General features: G+C 36.6%; 1 protein-coding gene across 12 annotated transcripts in view; it reads left to right on the top strand.

The window, feature by feature from the left end:
* trdn (triadin) overlaps positions 1-20,542 on the top strand; it is a 53,678-nt gene that overhangs the window by 9,279 nt on the left and 23,857 nt on the right. For 6 of the 12 annotated variants that reach the window (XM_079889364.1, XM_079889359.1, XM_079889363.1 and 3 more), the window contains 7 exons: positions 1,258-1,389; positions 8,309-8,335; positions 9,135-9,161; positions 11,170-12,669; positions 14,433-14,477; positions 14,675-14,755; positions 19,814-19,870. In XM_079889364.1, the coding sequence (XP_079745490.1) occupies positions 1,258-1,389; positions 8,309-8,335; positions 9,135-9,161; positions 11,170-12,669; positions 14,433-14,477; positions 14,675-14,755; positions 19,814-19,870 (1,869 nt within the window). The remainder of the gene's footprint in view (positions 1-1,257; positions 1,390-8,308; positions 8,336-9,134; positions 9,162-11,169; positions 12,670-14,432; positions 14,478-14,674; positions 14,756-19,813; positions 19,871-20,542) is intronic. The other 6 variants (XM_079889370.1, XM_079889361.1, XM_079889368.1 and 3 more) reach the window with 1 other exon arrangement.

Raw genomic sequence — 20,542 nt, forward strand, 5'->3', positions numbered from 1 at the left:
TTTTATAATCATATACTAATTTATTCTAACAGGAAAAGTGAACATCAGGGTGTTTAGAGGCTATAATAGAGGTCTGATGAGTCTGGAGTCTTGCAGTCACGTCACCTCTGCATAATGGCTTCTGGTAAAATGGCTTTGACTCGGGTCATGCTGTTCACCTGCTGATAACTGCAGACAGACAGGCACTACATGATGATGTGTGAAATATGATGAGTATTCCTGTCGATGGGCAGCGGAAAGCAGGAAAACTCCGAACTTATCCAAAATGGAAACAAGTTTAACTGACTTGGCAATGGCATTTATATTTGTAGATTCGTATATGCGCCTGTCTTTTTTTATGACATGTGGGTGTTAAATCCTTTTCGATGCTGAGTTTGAAATCATCAGATCTTGTCTTGTTATTGAAGATGTCATTCCGGTTCAATAGTACACTGATTATCTGAAAACAAGATAAGCATACAGTACATGGCCAAAAGTATGTGAACACCTGCTTCTAATGAAATGGTTTTGATATTGCAGCTACATCATTCTGCAATCTGTTTAAATTGTGGGTTTTCAAACTTCCTGAGGCCAAGGACCCTAAAAATAATGATCTAATATTAATGAAGAACCCCCTTCCAAAAATATATGATCGAAAAATGATAGCATGATATAATAAAGGTACATCTTGCCTCCAGAATTAAATAATTGCCTTTTATACTGTCATTAAAAACAATGTGATGGCAGTATAAACGGCGAAAACAAGTGCATATGGCTCAAAACAATATAAAACAAGTGCAGTATACAATTATTTTGTTTTGAAAACAATAATAATCAATTACAGTGTATCTTTTTCTTCCCACTCTGACAGTAAGATGTATAGAGCTGATATAAGGAATATTTTTTTCACAAGAATATATGCAGACTTGCTTACTGTTAAAAAAATAATAACAATAGTAATAATGAATATGGAAAAGTAATAATGTCAAATTCAAACAACAACAAGTGCAACATGACTTTGAAACATTCAAGCAGATAATGATGTGGTGTTCAAGTGTTCAGGTATTACATACTTTCGGCCATATATATAGCTTTTGAGCTGGATTTTACACAGATAAAGATTTTGAGTTGCTTTTGTAGAGCATTGACAAACAGACTGATAGTTTAGAAGTTTTTGCTGTTGTTATTAGAGCTGGTTAAATGGCTGTAAGTGAATGTACAGTTTGATGAGTGTATGGAAATATGTCTCAAGATGCCCTGTCTAAAACATGCTCTTAGGGGGTATTCACCACATCAGCCCTGATCCTATGAAGGCGGTGAACGACGCAATGGATGACACTACCGATTGGATAACGTCAATCTTGACTTTTATGACTAATTTGGTAGCACCAGAAGAAGAGGAGGATGAAGGTATATAAACTTGTTGTAGCCTTTCTTTCACAATAGCAGCATGATCACACAACAAAGTGTTTACTGTAATATCAACAACATCTCAGAAACCACAGACTAACCCACAGCGGTTTGATCTGACGAGCCATGTGTACTAATAGGACTTATTAGAAATTTGAGCTGGCTTTTATTGGTCACGTTTTCCCCATTCTGCAACCTGGTTTACACCTGGTTTCCCTAAGGGATTGAAGAATAGCATGGATCAAATTTGTGTCAATATTTAGTTTCAAGCAATCTATATTCTGACATAATATTACAAGGTCTGCTAGAAAATTCTAAATGGTGTGTGTCATAACCAGAAATATTAAAGGAATGGGTCACTATTTTACAGCTTTACACTCCAAAGAAGAGTTTTGAGAAAGAGGACGAGGAATTTCTACCAGGAACTGTCTGCCACATGTGTGATTCTACAAAATAACAATAAAAACCAAACAAAACAGTATCACATCTCTGTCATTAATCTCGCACATCAAATCTTCTTGGTTTCTTCTGATAATAATCTCAAGTTATGTTAAGTTGATTCACAAAGACATATACATAATATGCAGTAACATTTATCCAAGGCAACTTGCAAATGAGAATACAAGCATAAGCAATTGATTGAAAGGGGACAATACAAGTAATGCTACAGAATTTAATTTGAGTACTAGAAGAGTATAGAAAATATATAATATAATATATAAAGGCTAGTTGGCTGGAGATGTTTTTTGTTTGAAAATGAGAAATCGAATTCAATATTAATTCTAGGAAAGCAAGTCTTAATGTCTTGCAATTATTTTTTTTCTAAAGTAACTAAGTTAAGAATTTCTCTCTATATTTTTTTACTGGAAAACAAGACAACAATACTGATTAAGAAAATTATGTTTGCAGTTTAGTGCAAGAGAACAGATGATGCACTATTTGTGATATTTGTCACTATTGGAGAACAATGAATCTCATCTTAATCTCCCCTCTGTAATTTTGGAGGCTAATGAGTCATTGTGGTCTCGTTGAGGCCAGCTCATATGGCCCTGTCTTTAACCACAGATGCACTTAGAAAGGTCAGAAGAAATGTTTATTAGGTGCTCTATCTCGTCTCCTTTTTATCCTGATTTTGTATCAAGTTTAGCCTAGTAAATTCATGACCTTGAAAATGTATCACATCTGTTACTACACTATCGAACCCATACAATGATGGAAGGTTAACAAACAAAACTGCCATTAAAACTGACACTTTTAATAAAGGCAAATATAAGCCTTTTTGGTTTAAAGGGATGGTTCACTTTGAAATAAAATTTTGGTATGTTTTAGCTTACCTCAAGGGCATCCAAGATGTAGGTGTCTATTTTTCCGCAGTAGTTTCAATTTTGATATTTTTAGGTCAAACCGTTCTTGTCTCTCAGTCATATAATGCAGGTCTATGGTCACTGTCTCAAAGAGCATGCACAGAGTCCAAATTAAAACAATTCCCCATCATCCAAATTAAACAATTCCCCATCGTAAGTACACATTGATGGCCTAAGACACGAAACGAGCGGTTTGTGTGAGAAAACGAACAGTATTTATATCGTTTTTACCTCTTATACACAGCCACGTCCAAGTGATCTGAGGGCGCGCGCGCATCCTGGTGTGTGACGTGTGCGCAGACTGGTGCATAGATATATACACTAGATGTCGCCTTAAAGACATTCATTCCAATGAACTGCCGTAGCCAAGGCGCCCTCAGATCACTTGGACGTGGCTGTGTATAAGAGGTAAAAACGATATAAATACTGTTCGTTTTCTCACACAAACCGCTCGTTTCGTGTCTTAGGCCATCAATGTGTACTTACGATGGGGAATTGTTTAATTTGGACGATGGGGAATTGTTTTAATTTGGACTCTGTGCATGCTCTTTGAGACAGTGACCATAGACCTGCATTAAATGACTGACAGACAAGAACGGTTTGACCTAAAAATATCAAAATTGAAACTACTGCGGAAAAATAGACACCTACATCTTGGATGCCCTTGAGGTAAGCTAAAACATACCAAAATTGTATTTCAAAGTGAACTATCCCTTTAATCTTCAAGCAAAATCTCCAAAGATAAATAAGGCCTATGAAGATTAAATAAGACCTATGAAATAATGAATCTGACCACAGACCACTGTAATCAATTAGGAAACCTATAACACCAGAAGACTCGAGTTTTAAGATCTACATAATTCACATTACTACATTAGTATTTAGCATTGAGCTGAGCACAAACGTTTGAAATCATCTAGTTAAAATCCAGCAGAAATAAATGTTTAGCTGTCAGAAAACAAATGAAGTACACGTATGCACAGTGAACACATTCAGATGCATCAATAAAGAGAGCTCAAAACAAAGAGAGGCACAAAAGTGACATTGCCAAGATTGTTGAACCAATAACACGCTTGGCTAAGATTCTTCATAAGTCACCTTGAGGTGCTCTGAATAAATGCATGTGGACTGACTGCCACATTGCTTCAATACCTCCAGTTATAAATGAATGATTTCAGATAAATACATAACAGAATAATCTCAGCAAAACAAAAACATTGCAAGTACACAAGGTATACAAACTGATCACAATACTATATATACAGACCCTTTCCAAAAAATTTGAATATCATGGAAAAGTTTATTTATTTCCATAATTCCATTCAAAACGTTAAACTTCCATAGATTATAGATTCAGGGCCCACAACTTAAACGATTTCAAGTATTTAGTTGTTTATTTGCACATAATTTGGGCTTCCAGCTCATAAAACCCACGAAAACAGGATTTCAAAAAATTCGAATATTACAGTACATGAAATCACACAGTAATTACACAGTGATACCATGGTCATTGAACCAGGTTTTGGTTATTTTGGCAGTGTGGGCAGGTGCAAATCCTGCTGGAAATTGAAGGAAGCATCTCCATAAAGCTTGTCTGCTGAAGGAAGCATGAAGTGCTCTGAACATGTCCTGGTAGACGGCTGCGTTGAGTGGACAGCACAGTGGACCAACACCAGCCGATGACATGGCTCCCGAAACCAACACAGACTGTGGAAACTTCACACTGGACTTCAAGCATCTTGGATTGTGTGCCTCTCCATTCTTCCTCCAGACTCTGGGACCTTGGTTTCCAAATGTCAACGCAGCCGTCCACCAGGACATTTTCAGAGCACTTCATGCTTCCTTCATTTTCCAGCAGGATTTGCACATGCCCACACTGCCAAAATAACCAAAACCTGGTTCAATGACCATGGTATCACTGTGTAATTACTGTGTGATTTCATGTAATATTCTAGTTTTTTGAAATCCTGTTTTCGTGGGTTTTATGAGCTGGAAGCCCAAATTATGTACAAATAAACAACTAAATACTTGAAATCATTTAAGTTGTGAGCCCTGAATCTGTAATCTATGGAAGTTTAACGTTTTGAATGGAATTATGGAAATAAATAAACTTTTCCATGATATTCTAATTTTTTGGAAAGGGTCTGTATGTATATATATATATATATATATATATATATATATATATATATATATATATATATATATATATAGGTCATATGGGTCATTCTTGGGATTCAGTAATATTTCATCCTGGATTTTTTTTTTTTTTTTTTTCAAACTACATATAATTATTTTTCTAAATATCCCACATCATTAGGCACATCAAACCTCCAACAATTCATATTTTCCCACCTCAGGCATTAAAGACCTTTTTTCAGTTTTCACTTTTTCCCCTGATTTAACTTTTATTCTATTCTATTATTCAATTTAGATGTTTCATTAAAACCACAATTTGATTGTGTTAACTATTTATTCCCCAAAAGAATAGTTGAGAATAGTGTGACAGGATCGAAGACTCTAACCGGTTTAAGGGAGACATTGCCTTCAAATTTATATTTTAAATTTTAAATATCTCATATTGTGCCCTTCCTTCAATATCTGCATGCACAACACAGTCTTTCTGTTGCTGATGTGGCTGCCATTTCTGACGTAGGATGCTTGTCAATGGTTAAGTGGACACAATACATCAAATATTCTAAATTATGATTTTAAATCATGATTTTGTTAAGTATATCTTTACTGAAACCATGACTATTATATATTTTTTTTATTACATTTATTCATAAATGAAGTAAAAAACTCAACCCTGTCACAAATGTTGAACCCAGAAACAATAAATACATATACATGACAGGTTTTTTTTGCTCAAAATGGCCACTGCTCCTCTTGTAGTGTAGGAGAGTATGCCATAAATGGCAGTAATTAAATAAGAACATTGTATGGATTAAAATAAAATTTTGAAAAAATAATTTTCCATCTTAATTTTATGTGATGGGGTTGAGTTGTTAAGCTTAACAGTACCCTCCCTGACCATAATATGACTCAAAAATATGAATAAAAATTATGATACTACATACCATCTTCTGCACCACGGTTAAAGAGACTTGAATGATGTCATTTCTGATAAATGATGTCACATATGGGTGGAATCTAAATTATTATAGGCTGAGAATGGTTGGCATGACAGGGTTAAGTTCAGACTGAGGGACATAACTTTTTAGTCTTTTTTAATATATATATATATATATCTTAATTTTCGTTTCTTTAAAAAAAAAAAAAAAAAAAAAAACATTCACAAGAAAGTAACACAAATAAATACTTACAATACTGCCCAAAATGATATACACTATGCAAATTTTGTTAAACATTTTCTAAGTACAAATTCAGTGAGGTAACTCAGGGACATGACAAAAATGAATGCTTATACGATAGAAATAAGACATAATTTTATGATAAAAATTATTTAAATGCAATAATTATTTTATTCATTATAAATGGACATAGGTGAACCACCACTGAAATTTTACCGAATCCCAGGAATGACCCATAATAAATATAGGAATGACCCATTATATATATATATATATATATATATATATATATATATATATATATATATATATATATATATATATATATATATATATATATAGTATAGGCTATAAGGCTATATATTTATTTACACACAAACACACATAGTAAAAGAAAATGCCTCATTTCCAGTGTCCAGACAGACGAGTGTCAGATGGCAGCGTGCAGTGTGTACTGTTTTGAAACTGAAGATGAAAAATGTCTTAACCCGAGTCGTTCACAAGCAGCACGTGCAGATGTGGAACTTCATAAAATCCTTTGCATCGCTAGCAAACGATAGAAATTTATGTATTTCGAGGTTTTCTTTCAAAGGTCTGTAAGTAAATATTAATTTAATACGACACTCTTTTGTCTCTCTGTGCAGTGACTTTAGTAACTATTTCGTCAATGTTGATGTCGCAAGGAACCGCTCCAAACGATTTAGTGCGTAAGAACCGATTCAAATGAATCATTTGAGAATTGGGCCTCGCTAGTTTCGATTCCAAACTGACAGAAAATAGCGAACACCCATATTGTGAGGGAAAATATTTTTCAGACAAAAAATGATCAATAAAATCTTAGAAGAGTTTAGATGCACTGTGATTTAAGCCTAACTGTTGAATTTAGTCCCTATGAGATCAAAATTGAAGTAGCCTAGCTATTCTGCTATTTTTGCATTTAGTATGAATATGTGAGCCTTACTGTTATCTATAAGCTAGTGTGCGCCAAAACAATGACAAAATTCGCATTTATGATGAAAATAAATAAACAAATAAATGCATACATACATGAGGGTAAATCATTGAAGTGTACAAATACACAAAATAGTAAGTGTACTAAGTACAAACACAATTCTATTGGGCTACATACTGTATAGCCTGGATGATGATGATTATGATGTAAAAGTGGAATATTCTGTGCAAAAAGCATATGAAGGAACCTATTAAGATCTATTATATCCTACATGAATACATTATTATTGTGAGTGACATACACCATGTTTATGGAATTCCAAACAAACCATTGCCATTTTATCATACTGAATTAACCTTTAATGTTTTTGACAAATGTCAAAGCCAGGGATAGAAAAAAAAAAAAAAAAAAAAAAAATGTTTAATGTAAAAACTGTAGTAGAAAAATTGTTTCCACTAGCAACTTAGTAGAAAAATGACTCCATGCCTTGAACTGCATTGTTCACACCACACAAGAATTTGAATTAGAAGACAAGAAGAAGGAATTCACTGAATTGCAATTAAACAGGTGATGCATTCTGGGAAATAAGTGTTCTTCCGCCTATATGTTTATTTATCAAATACAGTGAAATATATAAACTACATGCACATTTTAAACTATGTGGCATTTCAATTGTCAATCTTTAATGTTGTATAATCTTATACCAGATTTGATAGTACTGTACAGTAATGGGAATTTATGAACATAGCTTACTTTCATAATCATTTCTGGAAATGAGAAATGTTATTTCAATCATGAAAAATATTACTCAACGCTCTATACAAAATCACCAAATATGCTCTGCTTTTCATTTGAGCACCAAAGGATGTATTTACAGATCACACTGAAATAAAACAGGCTCGCCAGATCAATTCGCTCAGCAGACAAACAAGCTGATTAATTAAAAATTCTAATTGCACACATGTAAATGCATCATCGGGCATAAAGGTGGCTTCACATGCCGAATAATTTTGATTTGAACCTGTTTGTCGCATTCAAATTAAATGTGTAAAAAGTGTGAAATACAAAGATTACAACACTTCTGTGTGTGTGTACTGATGTTGACATGCCCTTTTTTATAGAAGATCTTAGAGGCCAGGAATAAAGTGCTGTGGACTGCAGACAAGCCTTTTCCCTTCTCTGATCCACATTTATAATTTATTCAACCCTCATCAATGTTTCAAAAGATCTATTTTGTAGGTTCTTCTCTAACACTGTCTTCTGTATTCCTTCCTCCTCTGCCAATTTAGGTGATCGTCATTTTGTGAAGAAAAAAGGTTAGTATCATTCTCTGTGCTCCATGCACACAGAAGATATGCATCATAAGTGCATCAAGGTGCACTTAAATTCTATTTTAATTGTTTGACATAAATAAATGAATAGTGTTTAAAATCAACATGAGATGAAGAATCCAGTCATATCTGTTAGGATAGGATATACCAACCCTTTTGCATATCTTAAACATGACCTGACCTTGTGAGGTGTACTTTCTTCTTAATGGTTTTCTGAAGCATTTATTCTCAATTTAAAGTGGACTACGACAGCACTTTAAGGGTGTCAAGTGGTGTTTGGCATAAATAATTATATTCAGACAGTTGTTTTGAGAATTGATACATTACTGCTGAACTAAATAAATATGCAAATCTCCTCGCAAAACGCTTCTCACATTAGGTTTGTGGGACTTTCAGCTGTTAATTGAGGAAGTATTAGGGGCAGTATTTGAAGAGCAATCATTAGTTGCCTGAAAGGGTGAATATTTTGTCAGGTTGTTTATTTTTTGTTTTTTTACATAAATCAATGAGTTTGGAGTACCATATTCAAATTAAAGCCTCACAAAATGTATTAGGCTACAAATTGGGTTCTTACGAAGCAGTGTACCTTGTCATTGATGATATTAAATAGATAGTTGATCCGAACCCCTAAGGTTTTCAATCTTCTCTCGAGCACAAAAGAAGACGTTTAACAGAATTTCATCATTTTTTATTTTATTTTTACCATGCATTAAACCTCACATTAACCAACTAACTTAATCACAGTTGTTCTTATATTCTTATGGTCTGTGTATCTCTCCTCTAGGAGAATTCCTGCCACCAAGAAAAAAAGGTCTGTGTCTTGAAGAGAGCTTGATGAGATTGCATTCATTAGAGAATACACAACCCATCAGCATAACAGATAACAGTTTGCTTGAGTCTGTAATTAACACATTTATATTAAAGTTGCATTAGGAGGGCAAGCATTAGAGTATTTTATGGAGAATGGGCATTATGCTGTCATTGATTGCATTTGGAGCCATGCATTCATAATCATTTCCCTTTGTGTTCACACACCCTAATTATGCTCCCCATGCTAATCAGTGTTCCATAAAGCTGCGTGTATTTGTCTATTAACATTTTCATGAAATTATCATTAAGCTGGTAATGGTAAGCTCTAAATGGTAAAGCTATTGCAGAAAGCATCTAAACACCATTATCAGTTTCAGCAAATGTAAATGTTTGTGAATAAAAATAGTCCCACATATGTGTAATAAAAGTCTGAATTTGATTATATGGGCAACACATTTGCTGTCATTTGTCATATTAACACTTAAGGGAACTCTGCAAGCCTCATAAATTGGCGTGCCCCTGTTTTGCTTTAAAGGTACAGTCCATAATTGTTGACACAGGGACACCTAAGAGACCAGGAAATTAGATGTGTGCTCCTAAGACATATAGGCAGTGTCACTGGAGGAGATTTATAAACCATAAGTATTGTTCTTATGATGATGCTATACGCCCCATTGTGGCGCTGTAATTTCAGACACTGTGAACTTCCTTTTACAATGATTTTTATTGTACACTGTTTAAAGTACCTTCTTAAAGACCCCATGATATGTATTAATGAATGCTTACACTTTTTCCTATGGTAACAGGAAATTAGGGTGGGACACACTTTTAAAAACCAATAGAGTGATGTATTTTTTTAGGCCAAAGCCTGAAAACAAGTTTGAAATAAGGTGTCTGGTTAACACAAGCTCAAGATATTTGTCAGTGTTTATTATGCATGCTTAACCGGTCCTACTCGACCCACTTCGAGCTGGATTCGAACCGGGGTCTCTGGCGTGGGAGGAGGGTGCGATTACTTGCCTACGTCCGTTACACATGATTTATCCATGCACATCTTTTTATATACTTGTGTTCCATGGTAATATCTGTAAATCGAAAAAATAAGCTCCCCCTCCGCCTTTCAACAACATCTCTTCTTTAATGAGGACTTAATGCAGAGCTGGATAATAAAACCTCCCCCTTCCGCAACCTGACAATCACATAAAATCGCAGTAGTTTGCGAACAACAATGCAATGATCCAATCAAATACTGATCGACAAAATCAAGTCTCGCCTTACTTTTTTTTCTTGTTCAAAAAGCCATTTCTCTTGGTCACCATTGGGAAGAAAAGACGGTCACTGTATCTGTTTCATGCCGACTTTAACAGACATTGACTAATGGTGCGGTCACATTAGCAACATTTCAAAGGTCCATTGTTTATTGTCAATAGTGTAGCGATATGTGAAGCACAGCTCACACACAAGTCACTTTCAAACCAATTAACTTTCTTGGTTTGTGTCCAACTTGAAACCCTTACAAAATATGCATGGGGAAATTTTTCGCCCTCACATGAAATTCAGTCGTGTGGATTCCATTTGATACTTGTTTTTGGTTCAATCATTTTCCAAACAACAGTAAATGCAACCGAACCTTAAAAGCCACAAAAGGTTGGACAATTTGTTATTCTGACAATATATTGTACCATTAAGAGGCCTCATCAAGCTATGAGCAATATGCAGAGCTCCTTTGTGCATCAACAGTTGTACTAAAAAAACAAAAACAAAACAAAAAAACACCATAGGAACTTATTCGTTTGCATGTCTTCTAAGTATTCACCTATCTAATAGCATACTACTAAAGGGATGCTGTCACAGTAAAATACATAATATGCATAATATATCTGATTATATGTTATGCACTGGATTGTGTATGTCTAGCCAAAATTATTTTGAATCTGTCTCATCCTGTGGGGTTTGAACCCCACACTCTCTACAGCTTCACTGACATTTCTGACAACCTAATGATATAGTTGCAGAGATACGGGCCAAGGAGATCTTAGAAGAGGAAGGGGAGTACGAGGAGGAAGAGGAGGAGGAGGAAGAAGACGAGATGGCTGCTGACGAAGAGGAGGTGGAAGAAGAAGAAGAGGATGATGAAGTAGAAGAAGAAGATGGTGAGGAGGAGGAAGAAGAGGAAGATGGAGAAGAGGAGGAAGCAGCAGAGGAGGCTGAAGAAAAGGAGAAAGAAGAAGCTGATGCTGAGGAGGAAGAGGTAGATGAAGAGGAAGAAGCAGCAGCAGAGGAGGCTGTGGAGGAAGAGGAGGAGGAGGGAAAGGATGAGGAGGCTGAAGAAAAGGATGAAGTGGAAGCTGATGAGAAGGAGGAAGAGGAGGAAGCAGCAGCAGAGGAGCCTGACGAGGAAGAGGAAGGAAAAAAAGAGGAGGCTGAAGAAAAGGAGAATGAGGAAGCTGATGCTGAGGAGGAAGAAGAACATGAAGAGGAGGCTGCTGCTGTTGCTGCTTCTGCTGCTCCCGAAAAGGAAGATGCTTCCATCCCTGCCGAACCCGATGAGGAGAAAGATGAAGCTGCAGAACTTCTCACCTCTAAAGAAGCTGAGGCAGCTGAAGATGATGATGAGGAGGACAGAACTGATGCAGATGAAAAGGTTCCTACTACATCACTAGATGATCAGGATGATGAATCGAGCAAAGCAGAAGAGGAGGATGAAGATGGCACCATAGATGATCTCAAATCTGATGCAGAAATCCTCCCACCTTTGCCCACAGAAGAGCACGACGATGATGTTGAAGTTGTAGCTGATGATTCCTCCTCTAAAGATATCAAAGAAGCAGAAGATGCTCTTGAGGGTGGGGAGGCTGGCCATGAAGAACCACCTCAGGAAGACGATGACAATACTGATGATGACCAAAAAGATGACCAAAGTGAGGAGAAAGATGATGATGATGATGTCCAGGAGGCTGATATCCCCATTGTGCTTGGTATCATAGCAGATGCTGGTGTTACAGTCACTGATGTTGAAGCTCAGGAAATTGGTGAGGAACCTATACTTAAAGTTGATGGTGATGCAGAGATATTAACACCCATAGAGGAGAGTGCTGCTAAAGCTGACGACGCAGTAGCTGATATAGCTGGCTCACAAGATGGCTTAAGCGCTACTGATATCCCATCTGATGACCACGATGATAAGATAGCTAAAGAACTAGCTGACGATCACGGTGAGGGTGTTAAAGACAGTCTTAAAGATGAGACTGGTGTTGGGCTGAAAGACGCTGACTCTGAAAAAGATATAACAAGTGAAGGTGAGGGTGTTACTGAGGAGCCTGAGCTAGCTGATGATGTTGCAGATAAGGAGGAGCAGGAGGCAGAGGGAAAAGAGGAGGGAGATGAACAGATAAGTGGTGAGGATGATGATGATATTATAGTAACAGCACCTGTAGTTAGTTCCGAACCAGGTGGAGATGAGACAACAGTGGTGGCTGATGAAGATGATGGCTCTTCACCTGAAAAAGGTACCAAAAATATTTTTAGTTATTGACTCCGAAAAGGTTTGTTTTTTGTTTTTCAAAAATGTGTTCATGGCAAAATGACAGATAATCTTGCAGCCAGTGATTTTAGGGTTGGGAACTGAGATAAAAAAAAAAAAATGGAACCAAATAATGTTTTGTTTCTGCAGTTTTCACACATGCATTTGGATGCAGTCGGAACACCATACTAAAATACTCTGACAGTTTCCTGAACTTTTTCACTGGCACTGCAGCATCATTACTGAATCTACATTGCAAAACAAACAGCGCGACCAATGTAGTTTGATTCCCAAAAGAATCACTTCGAGCTGGTTCTTGTTAGTGAATCAAAAAACACCCAGCACAACGTGTAGTCTGTTTCCCGAAAAATGACTCTCTTTTCGGTCGACTCTTTTTAGTGAATTTTGTCAGTAGTATTTTATTAAAAATAACGAATGTTTGTTTAGTATTGTATTGATTTGAATATATGTATGGCAAAATTATTAATAAAAATTATTTTAAAAACTTTCAAATAAACAAAAAGGTGTTTAAACACCTTTTTCAAAAACTGTTTTAAATAATTTGTTTTATATAATTTGGCAGTAACATTGCATTTCCAAACATCACATTCTTTACAAGTACTAAAAGAATACTTGATGGATTGGATAGCAAAAAATTCGCAAGAATTCATTATGATTCCCATCGCTAATTGTTATATCAGTCTGCAACCCTGTAAAAGTGATCAGTTAAATCTGTTGCCTTCAAATTATTAAGTAAATAAACCATGCATGATTGAAAAAAGTAAGTTATGTGGAATTGTCAAGTTCATGTAAATCTTTTTTTTTTTAATTACGCATGAAGCTCATTTACTTAATTTTAAGGCAATGGGTTTCCCCACTTTTTTTAAGTTGTCAACTGATCACTTTTTACTAATTTTGCTTTTTTTAACCAAAGGTTTGCTCAATTTTAGCCAAAAACAATAATCATTTCAACGTCACTTTGCTGTCACACAAGAATTTAGTCTAAGTTTGCTACCATACATATCCAAATACGCTGGTAGGAAAGGACCCCATTTGAGTTCTAATTGAATTGAAGTCTAATTCATGCTGGGTGGATCAAAGAACAGCACCTGGTGCATTGCTGTTCAGCTGCCAGTGAAACGGTTAGAATCCATGAGAGACTGCTTTCATGTGAACTGTTACCAAGCGGTTGTCTCGAAAGAGGTCATTCAAGGGTATCAAAGTTCTATCTAGATGATCAAGGAAAAAATGGGAAACTAAGCTAATTGAAGGTCAAAATTGGCTACCGTGGCTTAAATGAGTAGTTAAGAATAGTGGTCAGAGTCATTGTCTTATAGTGGCGCATAAAGCTTAGATAATGTATACCGCTTATGCTTTTTACTAATGGTCATTAAAATAGGGCTGCTTGACTTTACCCTGCTAATCTAATTTAGCTGATTTGATAATTCACTCTGCGCAAATCTAAACCAACTGTTCCAGGTCTTAACTCGCTACTGATGTTGCTAATGAATTTTGAAGGATCATCCTCAATACAATAATTGAAAAAAATGTTCTGTATGTAAATTAAATCTGATTATATCTCTTTGTAAAACACTAATGCAATCTACCCAACAACAAAGGGAAAATCTTAGCTGTGCCAAAATTGCTTGGCAGAGTTCAAGAATAATAGGTCAAATGAAAATAAATTGTTACCCATTGAGGCCTCTGCTGACTTTGTCATGTGTGTAACTCATCTATGTGATACAACAGCTTCTGAAGCCAAAGAGGATGTGGACATGGAAGAAACGGTTCAAGGTATAGTCTGTTTTCAAAATGCTCAGTATGAAAAGCATCTCACTAGTAAATGTTGAAAGTAGAAATTTGTATCACATTAATTGAATTTTAATGGTTACTAAAGGCTTTAAAGACTTGATAGATTCGAAATAAAATCACGAAGACTTCTTGTGATCTATCTGGCAAGCCTTATAAATATGTTTTCTTTTCTTTCAAAGGCATAACAACCCTGGAAAAAGATGAAAAGGAAGAAAGTGCAGACGAAGTGGAAATTGCAGAAAAAGAACCGGTCCCTAAAGGTAACAAACATGGCAACAGTTTGCTTGCATGAAGCATAAAAAATGAACCAGAATTAAAATGAGAAAATTTTGCCAACACTAATAAGCTAAAAGGTTATTGACTGTGGAAGAGTGGGGTTCTATACAACATGCAGAGGTCTGATTGTGGTGGATGAGGGGAGAAGAGGGCATGAGTGTGTGTGTGTGTGTGTGTGTGTGTGTGTGTGTGGCAAGAGATGTGAGGGTTGAGAAGACCCTTAGGACTCAAACTTTGATCTCCAAAGACTTTCTGATGGCTCATTTTTCCATCTACTACACAACAGTAGGATCAATAGGATGATGCTGGTGTGTGTCTACTAGTTTGGTTGAAAGACAAATTTTGCAACTGAACATAACTTATAACAAATAACCTATTTATCTGTTATTTTAATACATTTACATTTATTCATTTAGCAGATGCTTTTATGCAAAACACTTACAATTGAGGAATACAACAAGCAAAGAGGAAATCTTAAAGCTACACTGTGTAAGATTTTCTCCCATCTAGCGGTGAAATTGTATATGACTACCAACTGAATATTACTTTCCTCCCATTCCGAGGGCGTTTTAACTCCGACGGTGGCCGTATTATTCCAAGATTAACATGGCTTCCAGTTCGACTTCGTCCATGAGTGTTCCTTCAAGTGATGAGGTTACTTTAGAAAACTATTACAAATTGCATTTAGTTATTTAGTCAGTTAACATGTAGGTTATGACCTCTATGTAAAACGAATAATAGTTTTATATTTCCGTTATTTTGGTACCATTTCATTGCTAACATCAGCTATCAGGTTCCCAAACAAATGCAAGATAATCTTAGTAAAGTATCATTGCTATCGTTATTCTGTATATTGTAAGAGGTTAATAGTTTAAGGCAATGTTTACAGCGTAGGCTACATAATTTTCTCTGTGAGCGAGTAATCTCCCCCTCGCATTCGTCACGGTGCCACTGAGTGTAAAAGCGCAAAAGGCGAAGCTTGAATTTCCAGGTATGTCCCTCTTTGGCTAATGTATTTTCAAGATGGAGGCGCAACATGGCTGCCGTCATTCGAGCGACTCGCTCGTATGTATTCTGAATGGCAGATTCTACGCTTACGGTGGAAGTAATTACACATGAATGAGCACATATAATTTTGAAAGAACAAAGTGTTTTTTTGCTAAGAATCAACTTAAGAAATTACACAGTGTAGAAAAAGAGGTCATAAACTTGAGAAGTGCTAGTAATACAAACTAAAGTTTAAGTAATACAAAGTTAAGGTTAAGGTAGCGTCAGCTTCTAGAGTTATTTGGCTGAACACTACGAAATCATAAATAATGCACTAAAAGTGTAAAAAGGTATAACCTTGGCCATGTTAAAATCAACATTAAATAAAAGCAGAAAGAGCACAAGGGTCTCTATAATATGATTTTCTTCTAGTGAGATGCATTCCTCCCTTTCCAATTATTCCTGCTATTTGATTTATTGATATGGTGTTGAACTACAATTTTTCTGAATTCCTCCGGTGGGCAAAAGATCTTACTGGGTATCAGATTAAAATCTGGAGAGGAGATTGGGGATAAAGCAATGTGTGTATTGCAGGATGGAAATCTAATCCTGTGCTGAGACAATGTATGACGCAGCAGTATCACAGACTCAGAGCTGAGATGAGTTCAGAGCACTGCTAGTTCTTCTGTCTGGGAACAGGAGAATGAGGTGTACTTGGATGTACCTGCAGAGACAACAGTGGAAAACGGCGAGACTGAGCCTACACTGCACTATATATAAAGTATCGGTACTGGTACTTGTACAGAGAGTTTCAAATACATTTGGTTAAGGAGAAAAGGTCATTATGTTGTAAATTCAAGAACACTCAAGCAACCATGGTTAAATGGTTTCTAAGTAATCTTTGATTGATAGCTAGGGCGTTTACACCTGGTAATAAGATAAATACAGGTGTAAATGGGGTCTAAAACGTTTTGAGCATATCCACATTCGACCACCTGAGCATCTACACTAGTATGAAAGCAATCCGGTCAAATGCGTTTTCGACTACCTCTGGAAGTGGTCGAAAGTGGACAAGCTCAAAACGTTTTAGACCCCGTTTACACCTGTATTCAGCGTTGTCCACTTGTAATTGACCAAAACACATTTTAATACCAGGTGTAAAGAGGGCCCCAGAGGTAGTCGAAAACACATCTGACTGAATGCGAATTTGCTTTCGTAGTGTAAACGGTCATGTGTTCGAATAGCCACAAAAGACTGCCTACTCTCCGCCTACTGACCTAAAGCGTAAATATTATGGGAAGCAGGCTAGCCACACGGGATTTAAACTTTGTCTGCTGAAGACCCAAGTTTGGTTTGTAGACAAAAAAACGTACCTAGCTCAATGTTGTCTCACCATTCCTGATTTCTAACACGCATTTACAGCGTTCGGCGTGGTCTTGCGGCTATCAGAGCAGAAACGAAAGCTGCTGCTCTCCGTATGTTTTTCCATTGTCTCCGGGGCGTGTTCATATGTAAATTGCACAAGCTTATCACAAGTAGGGCTCACTGCATCCTGCGCTGGACACCCAACCCTGTCCACCCAAACCTGTCCACATCCAAGTGTGGCATTGGATGTGGGCAGGCATTTTTTGACATCACAAAAGGTAGAATCTGCGAACGGCTTGTTCTGAGACAGTACTTATGATTTATGGGGATTTAAAAAAAGGAGTGGATGGATTTTTATCATTATAGGGTGGTTGTGTGCAGACTGCCAACACACATTTATGTTCAAACACCATGTGAAAGTGAATTTTGCAACTGGTTTGGGGAAAAAAATCATGCTAATGAGAATGTGACATATTTAAACATAGGTGTCCATTAGATCGAAAGATCTGAAAAAAAAAGCCCATACATTTACCCACCCATAGACCCTCCCCTCGAATAAATCAGGACAGAAGTGGTTGAAAGTGGACAAAAGAGACAGATTAAAACACCTGGTGTAAACGGGATTGCTATGGTTGCTGGTGGTGTACTGTAACTATAAGCAATTGTTAACCGTATATTTGTAATTAAACTTTTAGACAAGGTTTTGTCAAGACAACAATCAAAGTTTGTCTTGACCAACTTTACTTTTCTAGTTAAATCTATTCAAAAGTCTGTTTTTCACCTACAGTGATTTCACAGCAACATATTGATTTGTATTCAATCTCCCACTGTTACATTAAAAATGTATGTCAAGTCTGTGGGCATTTATACATGCTGCATTTAATATGGCTTATGCAGATCTCAAGTTAACCACTGCTTTTATGAAGTGAAATGAAATAATTGCTTTGTGATTCAGCCTTGACTTCAGGAGCATGACTCCACAGATCTGCCTGTGGGCTGTCCGGCGAGGAAACATTCCTTCTCTATTTTCTCGCTTTTACTGCTCTGTGAATGTGATTTCACCAAGTAGAACATATTCCTGGATCAACATCCTTTCAATATTCCAATCATCCAATCAGATTTAAAGGATAGGTTTACAGTGGATGTCAAGTTGGGTTAGGGGCTTCTACACCAAATTTTATTTTTTTGACCTGTCATTTCCCTCTGATTTTAGGGATAAGTTATGGGTAGGGTTTGGTTTAGGGGTAAGGATAGGGTTAGGACTAGCCTGGAAATCCAGACCTAAATCTGAAAGATTAATGGTCTGGCATCAACTAATGAAAATCGGCCAGTTCGAGGGGCGGCACCAAGCATGCATTTGAAAATCTCACTGCACGCAATTGGATAACACTACGACCAATCACAACAAGCCCCATTCGCTTAGCTACCAGCGGAGCTAACTGGTAGATTAGACTCTTGCCGTATCCAGTCGGCAAAACAGCAAAAACGCCTTTCTTGCAAAGGAACGATTCGAGCGCCGTCTTCTGTTCCTCTTTTAGATAAAAAGCCAAGTCAAACTCGTTCATTGTAGCGGCCAAAGCCGTTTCAAACAACTGGTGTTCATCCATAGCCATCTTGCAATGTTTACTAATGACTTCGACGTCACAGCGCTGTCGTCATCTCGCCTCTGGCCCACCTATATCAGATAACCCGATGTGATTGGTGCAGCTCGGCTACAAGGGCATATTTAATGAGCATCATTACTCGACACCAGAGTAAACTCGCTGAGCAAATTCAACTTGTGCTCTCGTGAGAAATCTGGATTTCCAGGGTAGGTTAGGACTATGTTTTTGGAAGAAATGTTGTTCAAAGATCAACAAAAGATGTGAATCCAGGAACAATTCTTACTTGGCAAAAGGTGCTCTTAGCTATGATATATATTAAATGATAGATCTGTTAATAAACTCCAGCTGTTGAAGGTGATAGAAAAAAAAAAACAATTTCAGCTATGCTTTCATTAAATTTCCACAGCTACATCCCTGATCACCTCGCTTAGGTGTTGGTATAAAATATTTTATTTTATTTTTAATTTACTATTATTCGGTAAATTGGTGGCAGCGATATGATTGTAATATGTTTATGGTGCACTGTGTGTGCCTGCTTTGGCCCCATCATAAAAATAAAAATAATTATTTGGGAGTCTTAAAAATATCAAAGGGTTTTGTCCCGCTGATATGTTTTATTGACAAGTTTAACTCACTTGTTTTTGACTTTAGTTCTTTAAAATGTTGTGCTCCAAAGAAAATTACAGTAATAACATCACCCCATTCCATTTACTGCAGAGAGGAGGCCAGAAAAATTGAGAATCTCTGCCCTGCCTGCAGGCAAGCAGCAGATACTCTGTCATTCCTCTATCAAGAACATCATTAGATATGTTTCACACAACAAAATAAATCCCTGCTGAGAGAAAGAACCCTGCTGGTAGGGGAGAGAGAGCAAAAACGTGGAACTTGAAGAGATCCATTTTGACCCATGGGGTTGAACAGTCTTCACAGAAAGCACAAACAAAGTACAAAAAAGATCTGAACATCAAAGTTTGCGCGTGTGTGTGTGTGCATGTGTGTAAGCAAGTCTGTGTCTTTTGTCTTTCTATTTTCTTTCTGGACTGTAAGACTCACCTTTTGTTTTGTTGGTTTTATTTCTTAAAACAGCTGAGGAAGTGAAGGAAAAAGAAGCAGAGAAACCTGTGGCAAAGGCTGAAAAAGAAGGTCGGTACACAATTACAGTGTAAGTGCTGCTATTTCTTTTAAATGGGGAAATGTATATTATATACTGTATATGCAGGGCCTAAAATTAACACTCGTCAAGCGCCGGTAAGATTTTTAGGAATTCTAAAACTGCAATGTTGTGAGAACATGAACAAACAAACATTTTATTTGATTTGATTTGATTTTATACTTGTAAACTGCACTCATTTTTACCTCCAGCTTGTTAGCGCAGAAAATAGTGACAGTGACTTTAAATACACATGGAGCAGCACTAAACCAGTGCAGATAGTGCCTGGTTACACTATGAAGTTTCAATGGCAAATCAAAGTCATAGGGATAATATCCTATCTTCCAACTTCCAATGCCCCTGCTGATCTTAATCAGTCAAGAGTAAATGCATTTTATTAGCTAATAAACTTCTGTGCCAAAGGTCAGTGAGAAAACAAAGGAAGAAAGAATGCATGCTGTTTTAATAACACAGATCATGTATTCGGCTGCAGGGTCGACTGATATCAAAAATGGCATTTGCATTTTAGGTTAAAGGCATTTTGAATGACACCTCCCTGTAATTCCCCGCGAGCATGTAAGCAACACAATCAAAACCGGCTTTTTGAATTTCAATTATTATTCAAAGAGACTTCTTGGAATTCTTGCAGCTGCTAAAAACATTTC

The sequence above is a fragment of the Squalius cephalus genome (genome assembly GCF_949319135.1).
Source record: "Squalius cephalus genome assembly, chromosome: 12".
NCBI lineage: Eukaryota > Metazoa > Chordata > Actinopteri > Cypriniformes > Leuciscidae > Squalius > Squalius cephalus.